This window comes from Anser cygnoides, chromosome 10 (genome assembly GCF_040182565.1).
Source record: "Anser cygnoides isolate HZ-2024a breed goose chromosome 10, Taihu_goose_T2T_genome, whole genome shotgun sequence".
Taxonomy (NCBI): domain Eukaryota; kingdom Metazoa; phylum Chordata; class Aves; order Anseriformes; family Anatidae; genus Anser; species Anser cygnoides.
In genome coordinates this window covers 8414072-8427938 of record NC_089882.1, presented here as the reverse complement: position 1 = coordinate 8427938, position 13867 = coordinate 8414072, and the positions used below count along the sequence as shown (strand labels likewise).

Here is a 13867-nt window from a genome sequence, read left to right as displayed (position 1 = left end):
CTATAGGTTCGGGTGAAATATTTCTGTATTCGTGGACTTGGTCACAAAGCTTTATCATTTTGCCCTTCATTGGAGCTAGCAAGGTCACCAGGCAGGAGTAATAGAGATGTGATAGACTTAATAAAAACAGAGATTAATAAGAACGAGGAAGAAGAAAGCAAAGGATTTTGGATGGGGAGTTGTTAATGCTTCACATGCAGGTATTAAGCCCAGGAGCAAGTTACAGTCCCCTCCAGAAAGTAAAATACACACACGCGAAGGATTCTTGCCCCGGCGAGGAGAGTATGTGTGTGTGTGCTGCTGCAGGAAGGGGTGTGAGGACGTTCATGCCAACCTGTCCTGTAGCACTGCAGTTATTCTGCCCCTGGGTGGCTCTCCAGTATAAATGCTCTCTTGGTCAAATTGTGTAGGGTTTCTAGGAGGTGGACAAAGCCCCTGGAGGACATGCCCAGTAGGGGCTGTTTGCCTGTAGAGCAGGGTGTAAAGGATGCTAACCAAGGGCTGCTGATCTCAAGGAATAGGTGTTTCAGCTTTGGAGGGAACAGATCTGTAGCTGGGCTTCAAGATGGAAGGGATAAAAGACTGTGGTCCTGCCAAAGCAAAAGCTAAAAAAGTTATGAGGAAAAAAATTCGAAAAACGTGAAGTCGGGACCTGCTGCAGGTGAGCAGCTGTGGGCCGCTGAGATCCAAGCCAGCAGCCTGGGGAAGGCGCTGAGCGCAAGCAGCCGTGTGCTCGGCACCTGCCACGCTGTCCCCTTGCAGGAGCAGTTATTTAATTGCCTAAATACGAAGTGACATGAGGGACCTTGGCTCCTGCCCCGGTTTTGGAGCTTTTGGCCTGTGGCTCCTCCGTACGCTTCAGTTGTGCAGTCTGGAAATTGAAATGCCGAGGCACTGATCAGATAAGATTGCTGGATAAGGACGAGGACGCTTTGTCTCTCTGAAACTTGGGTCTTGCCTGCTTTGTTTTCCTATTGTTTTTTCTTAACATCAGGATGCTTCTGTAGCAAATGCATGTATGTGTGATGGGAGGTCAGGTTCCCTGACTTTCCAAGGGCATGTCTAGCAGGGGAGGCTGCTGCACCTCGGTTTGTGCCCCAGGTTATTATCCCCACAGGTTTTTCAGCTGGCTGTGGTGCCCATGCCTGGGAGACCCAGCACCGCGGAGCAGGGACGGACCAGCCTGATGACCGAGGAGCACACATCCAGCCAGGCTCGCCCATGCCTGGCTCTTTCGTCTCACAGTGGTCATGCTACAACGGCCCTGCTCTGCAGCATTCGGCCCAGCTCTACTAGCAATGCCATCACCCCCTTTAATGTACGGAGCATTTTCCTCACCCACAAGGAGGCAAGAGGCAGCCTCTAGTGACTTGTTAGCTATGGGAGCTGCTATGGCATATGTTGGACTTAAACTTCACTCAAAACTGCTGACTTGCAATGCAAAGCAATAGTAACAGAAGGCATCGGGGCATTTTAGGGGCAGACAGGTGTTTGGAAGCTGCCCTTTGGGGAATGGCTGAGGGCTATGGGACACCAGGACTGTCACCTGGGGCGCTTGTTTCCTGTCGTTTGTCCTCCAGCCCCAGTGCGTGCGGTTGTCCTGTCTGCAGCTGCACCGCCTGGGGAAGCGAGGGGGTGCTCCTCCACCACTGCCAGTCCAAAACAAAGCATCTGAACCCAAAAGCCAAGACTAGTTATGGGCTGTGTTATTACCAGGTGCCAGCAAGTCTTCTCGAGAAGTCTGGAGCAGGCCCTGGTGATAAACATGTAAGAGCACGAGCCCTCCAGGTGTCCTGGACCTCGGACTTCTCTAGCAAGGCACAAGGCCTGAAAAGCTGCAAGTTTTACCCTTCCCTATCCCTTTCCCCCTGCTTTGCGACAGTGCCCTGTGCTTTCTTGGGCTGTGCATAATTAGTGGGTGCTGATTGCTAATGCTGACCCCCAGGCCTGGATGCTGGTGTGTGCTGGCAGCACGTTAATAACGCGGGGGCACTTATTTCATTGCCTGCGTAACGAGGAGGCTGCTCCGCCACAAGGGGTGGTGCCCTGCTGGGTGAATTACGAGGCCAATGGCAGTGTTGTTATTCCACCGAGGGAATGAGATTATTACTGAGGAAATCACAGGCCTGCTCCTCTTGTTGTTTTACTACTAGCGTAATAACAGACCTTGTTTTATTAGGATAAATGATTTTCCCCTTTTCCTCCCAGCTCCTCCTCACGTCCCCAGCGACTCCACGTAGTCAGCTCCAGTCCTGTCTGGTCGAGCTCAGGAGCTTTATCTGTGTTTTCACAGCAGTTTGGAGACTAAGAACTATCTGGGCAGTTCTTCTGGCGTCTCTGCACAACGACAGCTCCTGTCACCACAGGAATCTGGGAGAAGCTGAGCAGTGCCTGCAGCCCAGCACTGGGGACAGTGGTGATCCCAAACCTGCCACCACTGGGGCTCGGCACCGTGGGCTGCTTTAAAGAGTTGCTGTTTTATCATCTGCACGGCCATCGACCGCTCTTAGCAGCAGAAACACGGTGTTTGCGGTGGCTCCGTGCCACTTCGCACGGTCAGAAGGTCAGCCTTGTGAAATCTGGAATAAGCCGCACGTTGCACAGAGGCCTCTGGGGCGCGGGGCTGCCTGAGCCCTGCGCTGAAATATTTCAACAGAAATTCAGCCAGGCCAGGTTCTGCCGACTAGGGGGAAATTCATTTCTGTTAGTATTAGGTTAAGTTAAAAAAAAAAAAAATCACAAACCAGACAAATAAGGGATATAGATGTGGTCAGAGGTATGGGAGAGAAAAATGCTTTAAACAGAGCCCTTGTTAAAAACAAATTGGTGTTTTGCACCAACACTGGAAGTTTTGCACCTCATAAAAAATTCATAAGCCTTACTGAGAAAAACAGAAAAGCAATTCAGGTGTCTATTTTTTGAGCACCGTCATACTTGCAGGAGTTTAAGCCAGTCTGGATTGATATTTCTTGTTAAATGCTGCGTCTGTGTTACCATCCTGCCCGGATCATAGTTCAGTGGCTCAAAAAGAATAAATGACAAGATGGTCTGGCTGCAGGGGGGAGCGGACGGGAGAGCCCCGGGTGTTTTGCATTTTCTTTATGGCCTTACAATCTCCTCTTCAGGGTCCTTTTCACTTCTGCAGACACAAAACTCAAGGTGAAAAGTAATTGGACAAGCTAACAAATGAGCCAGGGCTTGCTTGCTTTCCCACCGGCAAGTTGCTGTGTTCTGCTTGCCACCAGGATCAGCTGCTTTGACATGGCCTTCCGTGTATCAGCTAACAACTAATGGAAAGCTGCCACAGGTGTGAGAAAAGAGAGGCTTTATACAGGACAGGCACTAAACCAGTATGATTTATGTGGGCTGAGGATAGTGCTTTCAATTACATCAGTCTTCCAGGAGTGCCGTGAGCACAGCAGCATCTTTAGGGAATATTTGGTGCGAACTGTTGCTCTGCAGGCTGCAGAGGTTTATGACAGGCAGCACACCCGCTTTCTGCTCCACAAGTGTCCGGGGTGCAAAATAAGGTGTTTCTGACCTGGCTTTCCTTCTTCTTCCCCAGTGGATGGTGGTATCTCCCCTGAAGAGCGTGCGTGTCCCCCAGCAGTGCAAGGAGCAGAGCTGCAGGCACAGCTCTGAGCGAAGCCAGCAGCAGGAGCAGGCTCAGCTCCCTCCTGTGCCTGTCTCTGTCTGGTGCCATCCCCCTTGCAATGGATGATAAGTGATCTCCGAGGCTGGAAGTTTGTCAGGAAGCCACTTGCTGGGGTGTGGAAGGGGCTGCCTTGTTTCCTAAGGCTGGATGGGTGGGAAGTGCCGTCCCTTCCCATAGAGAAGCACCAGCTGCTGGCAGCCCCACATCAGCAGCCTTGTCCTTGTAATGCAGCAAGGTGCAAGGGAACGGCTGAATTTTAGTTCTAGCTTCCCCGTTAGAAGTTCCATGTGATCTCTGCCACGGTGGGGAGGTTGTGGGGATGATGCTGGCTCGGTGACACTGCGCTGGTCCCCAAGAGGACACAAACTGGGGACACGCTCCGCAGCTGAGATGGCTTTTGTTCCTCACTGTGACTTTTGAGGAACTCTGAAAGCATTCATCAAAACCTCTGCAAGGTCAGGCCAGGTAAACAGCAGCTTCCTGAGCACTTGGCCAGCTACATCTCCTGCCCCGTCCTTGCCTGGCTCTGTTAATTAAGAGACAAAAATCACCTTGCCTCCTGCTCCTGCTGCCGTCAGCTCGCAGGCAGGCGGGGTGGTTTCGTTTGAATTCAAGGCCAGGGAGCCTGTGGTTCCTGCGTGTTTGACCAGGCAGGTGCGAGCAAGTCAAGGTGCCTTGGGATCTAAGCTGCACGCGCTGTTGCTGTAATTGTTTTCGGTGTGGTAATGCACTGCATCTTTATTCTTCTCATGCATGCTGCATAACCAGTAAATGACAGGTCCTGCTTTTTCAATTCCTCTGTGTTTCCAGGGGCTGTCACACTTTTAATTTTTGCAATAGCTGCAAGCAAAGCAGTAATCATGTTTCCAATTTCCCACGACTGTGGTGCTGGCTTTGTTGTTCTTAATTCCTCTCCTTGACTCGAGCTATTTCATGTTCTCTAAAGCTTCCCAGAACGCTGCTGTTTAATCTGGCGTTTGATGGCTGATAGGCTCCCCGCGGGACAAGTGCTGTGGGTGGCATGTGGCAAGGCAGGGCAGGAGAGGTGCCTGGGATCTGTCGGGGGTGACACTGATCACTGAAGACATCAGGGCAGGGTGAAGGGGTACGTGTCTGCGATTCGTGCCCAAATTGGCAGGGTTTGCGTGCCGCAGAGCGCACAGCTATGTGACATGTCGCGTGCTCCACTTTCCCCTGAGAGATGGGACAGCTTCTGAAAGGCTGCTCTTAAAGCCCATGGACAATCGCCTCTACGTTTCTGTAGGTCCAAATGACTTAAGTGGAAGTAATTTGGGGGATGTGATTTGCTTCGGTGCCTTTTAGGGGTCTGCTCAGGACTGTTACAAAAGCTTTGCCCTGTGAGCAGCAGCTCAGGGAGGTTTGGTTTCCCATCCGGTGCTTTCCCTGCAGGTTGTCGTGGCCTTTGCTGTGGGTGCTCCACTGTATGGAAAGGTCAGTGAAGATGCTCTGCTCCCGGCCTTCTCTTCTAACTGGCTGCACTCGGTATCTTCGAGGTCTCCAACCCTCAGTCCTGTGTGGGTGAGGCTGCTCAGGGAGCCCAAATGCTGTCACACACGTGTGCTGTGATCCCAAATGCTGTGCTGCTTTAGCAAAGAAAGCTCACGGTGCCTTCAAGTTAGAAGGTTTCAGGTGTGAAAGAGAAAGGTTTAGATTGCTTCTGAAGTTATTCTCTGTTCCCCGTGAGCACGGCCCAGCACAGGCTGCTGGCTCCTCTGAGACCACAGCTCCTCACCCAGACAGGCAAACAGACGGGACTGATTATCCCCCTGTAAAGCTGATAGCACATCCGACAGCAGGTGAAGGCTGCTTGTGGAAGGTCACACAGACCTGCTGCAAAGCGCTGCTGAGAGATCCCGTTGGCTGTTGCTGTGGCCAGGAAAGACAAGACCAGGGAGCAATTGCAGACTCATGGCTTAGTGAGTGATGGCTGGAAAGCTGAGATGTCGCTGAGGACACTGTGTGTTCACTGAGGCTGCCGCAGGGGCACAGCCTCCTGCTCTCATTAGCAAAGACATTGGTTGAGATATGGGTGTTTGCTTTCATCTCCAGCCTCTCCCCTGGGATGGCCCCATAGCCAGGAAACAGAGCAGCATGTGTCCCAACTTCAGCACCTTCCAGCTCATCATCTGCTGTCATGCTCCAAACCCATCATTACCGATGGGTGAAGCCAACATGACAGCTCAAGGAGTGAGAGGGACATGGATCTGTATTTCTTTTCTCGAGGTGGATGCTGCATGAGTAGGATGTGTGGGAGCATTCTGCTTTGGTTGTCACAGCTGGCACTTCTCTCCCCAGGAGCTGCCCCCAGTCTGAGCAGGAGACAGGCTTTATCAGGAGTCTTACGGGCTTTGAGTGCTCTGCTCCGTGGTATGGCATCCCATAGTTTTAGGGCTATCATGAAAGCCCCCTTCCAGCAGGAGAAGGTAATTGAAACCACTTTTTCATAACTGAGTAATTAGATTGATTCTGGAGCAACGCGGGCATGTGGAAAATTGAAAAACAAGTCGTGTGCCCTTAGGCTGCAGATGAATGTGGTGGTGCCTTTCCTGAGGAACGCCGGCTGCATCTCTTGGATTACAGGGCACACTGAGACCGTCTCCAGCATGCTGCAAGTCCAGGTCCTGTCTGGGGGAAGCTCAGTGAGAAGGAGGTCCCTCTCCTGCTGTGCTGATCTGACATCTATCTCTCCTCAGAACTTCTCATTGAATTCTGTGGCACTCCATGCAGTGGAAGGATGCGTGCATGTGAATCCAGTTGCAGGAGTAGGAGAAAAAGCTCTCCGCATAGTTGCATGCTCACAGAAATTTTAATTGAATGGTGCGTTCACTGGGACCAGCTCACATATCCCAGTTTCAGGGGTGTTGTTAAGACTGTGCTTGTGGGCTTTCCATTTCTGAGTGTTTTGACCTTAGACATCTAGTGGAAAGTATTTTGTGTGTTACAGAAGTAGCGTTGGGCTTCGTCCCCCAGATTAAAACAGTCACACCTACTGTATTGCGTTCTTGCACAACCTAACAGCTGAAATCTTGTTTGGATGCTGTCAGCCACACTGAGGGGATATTGGCTTTTTGGGTCCTGTGCTCCAGTGTGCCATCATTTGCAGGGTCTGGAAAGAGCTCTGACATTATTTCAGGCCAAGTTTCTTTAATCAAAGGTACATATCCTACCAACTGGCTCTGTGGTGAGGCAGATCCCACAGCCAAACTACTCAGAGGATCCATTAAGCTTCAAGTAACCGTGTCCAGTAACCTGTGTGTGGACAGCGTGGGCTATTCATAATGGCAGGGATGAAGGCAAACAGGCACACTAGGCTCTGAATTTCCACTGCTGAGTAGGGAGTAGCAGCAGAAATAGTCTGGTACAGAAAGACACTAAATGCTGCTTGTATCCCCGTCTCATTTTTGGGTCAGGGGTCTTGGGGTAATACAGAACCTTTTCTTACATCCCATGGCTTGACTTCCAGACCAGTCTTTCCTGCTCAGTTTGCTTCCTCTGCTAACTTCTAACTTCTCAACCTGATCTAACTGCAAAATTGGCTCTGCTCTGAGCAGGAGGTGGGACCTGGAACCACCAAAGTGCTTCCAACATCCGTTACTCCATGACTCTGATTTTTACTGGTCCTCCAGCTAACTGGGACTGCCATACACTAAAACTTCTTTCTTTCCTCTTCTGCCCAAAGCTGCTGTCTTGTTTCACTTCCTTAGATTTAAATGCTTCCTTTCTGTACCTACAGTCTTTGTTAAGCCATTTCCCTCTTTCATAATTTTGCGCTTTCCTGAACCACCTCTTTACATAAATGCAAGACCAGACCGGTTCTTTTGAACCAGTTCATCCATCATCCCAAACTGTTTCTACCCACATAGGCTGCTATTAAGAATTAATTAACAGTTGTTCTGCTCAAGTTTCAGTCTTGGTCAGCACTATCGGAATTGCATTAAGTAGAGGCATTAAAAATGCAACAGTATTCACGATATCAGCCTCAGAATATGAGCCAGTGCTTTGTGTGTATATGGTTTAGCATCCTAATAAACCATGAAGCTCCTGCGCTGGGATCACAGGTTCACCTGATCTGCTGTTGCTGTTTGCCATCTCTGATGAAACACTGAAGTCCTGGGGGCAGGGACTGTCACCAGTTACACAGCCGCCGTGTGGCACAGGACGTGCTGCCATCCCCACACAGTGCAGATCATCTTTCTCTCTTTTTTTTCCCATTTTCTTCCTGAAGTCTCTCTAGAAGCTGTCAGCAGCACCTCAAGGGTACTAATATTGCTGAGTTTTCCCTACCTTCTGTCACTCATGCCCTTCTGTGGGATGATACCCACCTCAAGGACCCTTTCTAACTCTTTTCCCAGGCCCTATCAGCAGTATTTTAGTAAACCGCTACGGCAGCCGACCCGTGGTGATATTTGGAGGCCTGCTGTGTGGCATTGGGATGGTCTCAGCTGCCTTCTGCACCAGCATCCTGCAGCTCTACATCTGTGTGGGCTTCATTACAGGTAAGAAGAAAGTTATCTCCCTTAGACTCGCACCTGAAGTTCCCTTCTGATGGGTTGGGCATCCGCAGCCAAAGGCAGTTGGAACCTGGTGGGATAAAAAGCTGTCGGGACAGGGGCTGTAACTGGTTAACTGCTCCAGCTGAGTGTTAGCAAAGAGCCTGTTCCCTGCTAGGCTCTGTGTCCCTGGCTGAACATCGCGTGCAGGGGCTCAGCAGCGGACGTGCTGCTCGCAGATGAGCGCTGTCAGCCAGAGGCAATGGTGAGGATGGCCAGCCCTGCCCTCGGCTCCTGCTGAAGCAAATGCAGGCTGACTGCGCTCTGCCGTGGGCAGGGCAAGCCCTCCGAGGTGCCAGTGCGACTGTGAAGAAAACACCTGTGTTGCTATGTAACGTGTTACCTTCCCTCTGTGAGACACATGAAATGAAATTTCAGAGGGTTGCTTTGGTTTACTTGCCATTTGCCTGCTTGTGAGGTAAGGAGGTCCTTTAACTGAAAATAATAACCACTTAGAGTCGGTTGAAAATATGCAATATTCTCCCTATAGAGAAAAAAAACATATATATTTCCTTATTGAAGTTATCATTTGAATTTTCTGTAGTGAAAAATGAAACTCCATGTTGGAAACTCTATCAGGAGAAGGCATGGGCTCAGTCCAGCATCTTTAAAGTCTGCAGGTGCTGGGTTATTGCTTTTAAAGGTAGATTGGAGTTCTCCATCTGTGTGAGAATAAATGCTTAATTGCAAGCATTTTTCTTTGATTATTTTGGCTAAGGTACAGCCAATGTTTCTTCCAGTGCACCTCGGACATCTGCCTGAAAGCATGACACAATGAGTTCAAAATTGGCTTCTGAGGTTGCAAGGTGTATGTTTTAATGAATGTTCCCTGTCTCAGTGCGGCTACATTAGGTATTGCTACTTTCTGAGCAAGAAAAGTGTGAACCTAACATTTAAAATCAATAATACCAGCCACTATCAAGGTAAATTGGGACAGAAAGTTTGTCTCCCTGCTCTCCTACACCGATATTGCTTTATCAAATCTGCACAGTAGTGAATAAATCCCCAAGTAGGATTCTCTCTCTTAAACCTTACTCTTTCAAAGGAGAGTCACTGTAGCTAGATAAAACTGTGTTGCATCTGGATGCATAAATTTTGCAGATTCCTTGAAAGAGATTCCAGATGTGAAGTGATGAGAAATAAAAATAACCAATGGTAACCAATTCAAATTTATCGATGCACGGGCTTGCATCATTCCTTGCTAAGCAAACATCTAGCAGGTTGGCTAATGCTGGATTAGTACACAGAAACCATAAATCCTTTGCTATAAACATACATTTTTTTTTGTGAGCAGAAGGGCTCAGGCAAGGAACAATGCTGAGGGAAGGCACTGGCTTCTATTTTCTAAAATACTTTGTTGTCCAAAAACGTTCCTGGAGGGAATTTTGCACCGAAACCCAATAGGATTTGTGAAGGTCCTGCTCTTTTTGGTCCCTGACTGTCTTTGCAAACCTGCCCAGCTGTCCACTCCAGTGAGTCGCTAGTATGCATTGTGTATGGAGCACATGTAACCCTCATGGCAGCAATGGTACAGGGACAAAATTTTCCTCGTGTCCCCTCGTCTTTAATGCTGCAACGTTTCCTCAGAGCAAAGCACATTTCTTGTTGGAGAAGCCTTCCCCTCCTGCATGCTGCACGAGAGTGGCTGTATGGATGAGGTCTTGGCTAATAACCCATCATTTCCAGGCATGGTGTGTGTGCTGGGGAAGAAACATTAATTTGACAGAGAGAGGGAGATGCTTGTAATCCTGCTAACATGCTTGATGCCTTTAATTATGCTTGAAGTGCTGCTGCTGGTCAGGCCTAACATGGAAGCATTCAAGGGCAATTATGAAGCTGTCTGCTTGTCATGTGGCTGAGACAGCAGTGCCGCGAGAGGAGAGAGCCTTCTGCAGAGGCTTCTTGCTGCTAAAAAGCAGCCCGTAAACATCACAAGTTTTCCAGCCTCCTTCCTAGACTGATGTCAAAGACCGTGTTCATGTGACGCCTAGGGATGGGGGTAAAAACAAGGCAGTTGGTACGAGGAGGTACCCACCATAGTCCTGTGCCTGTGGCATATTAATAGAAACCTCTTCAGAGGAGCAGAGCAAGAAGTATCTGTTTACAGCGGAGGGATTAGACACGGCAACCTCGCTTGCTTTCTTGATTATGTCTCTTCCCATTTGTATGCAGAGCAGGGGCTGAGCTCCGCTGTCAGAGGCAGCTCTGAAGCAGCTCTGTCCTTGATGTCACCGAGCTGTGGGCTGCATGAGGCACTTCCCTGCATGTGCTATAAAACCCAGGTTCTCTTCCTTGCTCATCATTTGTTTCCCTGTAGCTCTTAGAAAAAGAAATGGGGTGTGCAAGCTGTCTACCTGGATGGGTGCCAGCCTGGATACTTTAAAGGGTAGATGTTCAGGCACACAACATCTTCTCCACGTCTGAGGAAGAAAGCAGCAGATTTCAAAGCTAGATGCTAGCCAATAATGACCGGTCAGAGTTCAGTTCGATCTCCACCAATTAGGCCACAATTAAATAAAATGGGATCTAGGGTGAAGCACATTGACTAATGAGACTGGAGTCTTTGCCTCAGCTCTTAGAGTTGAGCATTGAAATACCTGGTAGGGTCTTCCCTTGCTAACAAAGGGAAAACAAGATCAAGAGCTACTCTTCTGACTCCTGTAACACCACTTATTTCCTTCTAATATGGGGGAGATGAATTTAATCTAGGGAAGGATGCCCTGTCCAGCACAGGCTTGCTTCTGCTCATGCAACACCACCGATAGGCCTCTCCGTCATATCCTTGGTAAGAAATGTGGTTATTTGTGTAACAATTTCAGTCACAGAAAAGCTACTAATAGGTTCAGAAAACGGGAATAAAATTGATATAAATATTTCCAACTAAAGCCATCCAAAAGCTTGAAGTAAATTGAAATTCCAGTCAGTCAATTTGAAACTCTCCAAATTTAATTAATGGGAAGAGCATGAGGTAATATTAAATTAAATTTGTCTGACTGGCAAATTAATGTTCACATAATAAAGATTTGAGTTGATTATTGGTTAAGTAGGTAGCTGGCATCCAGTCTGATTTTCCTTCTCACGACATGGGATAGATCCAAAAAAGGATTCTGTGAAAATGATGGTTCAATTCCTGCACATAGCTACCACCCTGGGAGATGCGGAGTTAAAGCAGACTCCGCATTTAAACTAATTCACTGTGCTGCATCTTCTTGGGTGAAAATAGTTCCCATTTCTAAGTGCAGTCAGGGGTGTTCTCTAACAACACTGTGTTTTCCCTACGTAGTTCTCAGGCTGGCCCTCCTTACAGGCATGAATCTGTCCCCCTGTGAATTATGAGCAGGCTGTACTTCCCCAAGACAGGCCCTACCAAATGTATGGACTCTCCAGAACCAACAATTCATGCTGAGAATGTGTTTCCAATGAAGACTAGTTTTAATGTTGCCATTTTGATTTCTTTTTAATGTTTTAAACTTCCAGCTAATTAAAAAAGAAGAAGAAGGAGAATCTGAGACTTGGCAAAAATCATAACTTTGTAAAACCATTCAAACTTAAGCTATCCAACATCAGATGAATTCTGCTGCATCAGTTCAATTCTATTCTATCAGCAACTAATGATAGTGTTCCTTAATTAATTTTGAGGACCCTGACCTTTCTAAATTCTCTTCTGTAAAGCAATATGCCTAATTATGTACTGCACAGTTAAACAAACTAATTATATAGACTAATGAACAAGAAAAAATCTGCGTGACCCTATTTTCAGGATTCGTGTTCTCTGGTATAATCACTTCAAGGATTACATTTCTGCTTTGTTCTAATGTGGCTCATTCTTTCCTAGATGATAGGGTGAAAAATATGTGGCATGATTTTTAAACGTAATTTTGATGGGGTTCTGCAAATTTAACATTTTAAGGAAATACTAGAAATCATAGAAATGTTTGAAAAGATTATTATATGCTAGTGCTCTTAAACAGAACCATAGAAAGCTGATGCCATCACTGCATTTGGTGTCTCTTCTTTCAGATTTTACCTGTGCAAAAGAAGCTGGTTAGCTGAATTAGCAGTGCAGATTTATAATACCATTTATATATCTAAATGTAATAAAAATAAATTTTAATTAAAAGAAACACTCTAGGGTCCTGTTTAATTAGCATCCTAGTAGCTGTTTTGCTGCGTACTTGCAGACCTCTTAGTCTTTTGCATCAGACCTGAACTGCTCACAGCACCAAACTGGGAAGGTTGATGTCGCCTTTTGGTGCAGGTCTGTCTGTGTTGGGTGCAGTGCTGGGTGCCCACCACCCATGGGAGGATGTGCCAGCTGCAGTTGGGCATGGGAAGGGCTTGAGGCAGAACAACCTTCCTCAAACTAGGAGCTGTCATTTTTTTAAACCCATCCTCTCCTCTGATGAGGCTTCTCTGTCTGACCAAAACCAGCCAGCATTTGTTGAGGGTATAGTTTCAATTTATTCCAAAGCAAACTCTTTGCAGTAATGTTTGCCCCTCAAGAGGTTTACAGCACAAAACAGAGGTTTACAGCGCAGAAGGTTCTGTGACCAAAGGTATCCTTCTGGGGCCTGGTTCCCCAGATTCTTCAGATGGAAATTTAGTGGTACCTTGAGCAAAGTTTGCACCCAGACTATCGTATTGAAGAGCCATCAGTGAATCAATTCTCCATTACTTTGCATAAAACAATGAGCTGGGGATAAAATTGGTCTCAAATCTTTCTTTGTGTATCTCAACTATTTTTCTCTGTTCCAGGATTTGGCCTTGCTCTCAACCTCCAGCCATCAGTGATAATCATAGGGAAATACTTTTTAAAGAGAAGACCCATCGCAAACGGCCTTGCTATGGCAGGGAGCCCCGTGATGCTTTGCACCCTGGCTCCTCTCAACCAGTTCCTTTTTGACAATTTTGGCTGGAGGGGCAGCTTTTTAATTCTTGGGGCAATTTTATTAAACTGCTGTGTGGCTGGAGCTCTCTTCAGGCCCATTGGGGCACCCAAAACCCAGTCAAATGAGGAAGCGAAGGAGGTCCTGAGAGAAGAGGTCACTAAGGATGCCATGGAAATGAACAGTTCCACAAACATCCCTGTGGAGACAAAAACAGAAGAAGAAGCAAAGGACTGTTGTGAAAAAATCAATAAGTACCTTGATTTTTCCCTCTTTAAGCACAGAGGTTTCTTGATTTACCTGATTGGAAATGTGCTCATGTTTCTAGGCTTTTTTGCCCCCATTGTTTTTCTGGCACCCTATGCAAAGCACATCGGCATTGATGAATATTCAGCTGCTTTCCTCCTTTCAATCCTTGCTATCGTGGATATGATTGCCAGACCGGCCACTGGCATCATTGCAAACAGCAAGTGGGTGAGGCCACGGATCCAATACTTTTTCAGCTTCTCCATTGCTTTCAACGGTGCCTGCCACCTTCTGTGCCCCCTGGCTTCTGGCTACAAGGGGCTTGTCGTTTACGCTGTCTTTTTTGGCTTGGCTTTTGGCATGGTTTGTGCCATGCTATTTGAAACTCTCATGGACCTTGTGGGAGCTACCCGGTTCACCAGCGCCGTTGGCTTGGTCACCATTGCAGAGTGTTGCACAATATTGCTGGGACCACCTATAGGCGGTGAGTATCTTTCCTTCCTCTACTT

The 13867-nt window shown here is 47.7% G+C and overlaps 1 protein-coding gene across 2 annotated transcripts in view; it reads left to right on the top strand.

The window, feature by feature from the left end:
- LOC106035426 (monocarboxylate transporter 2-like) overlaps positions 1-13867 on the top strand; it is a 39273-nt gene that overhangs the window by 20774 nt on the left and 4632 nt on the right. For both annotated transcript variants that reach the window (XM_048072836.2, XM_048072842.2), the window contains 2 exons: positions 8029-8172; positions 12982-13842. In XM_048072836.2, coding sequence (XP_047928793.2) covers positions 8029-8172; positions 12982-13842 — 1005 coding nt within the window. The remainder of the gene's footprint in view (positions 1-8028; positions 8173-12981; positions 13843-13867) is intronic.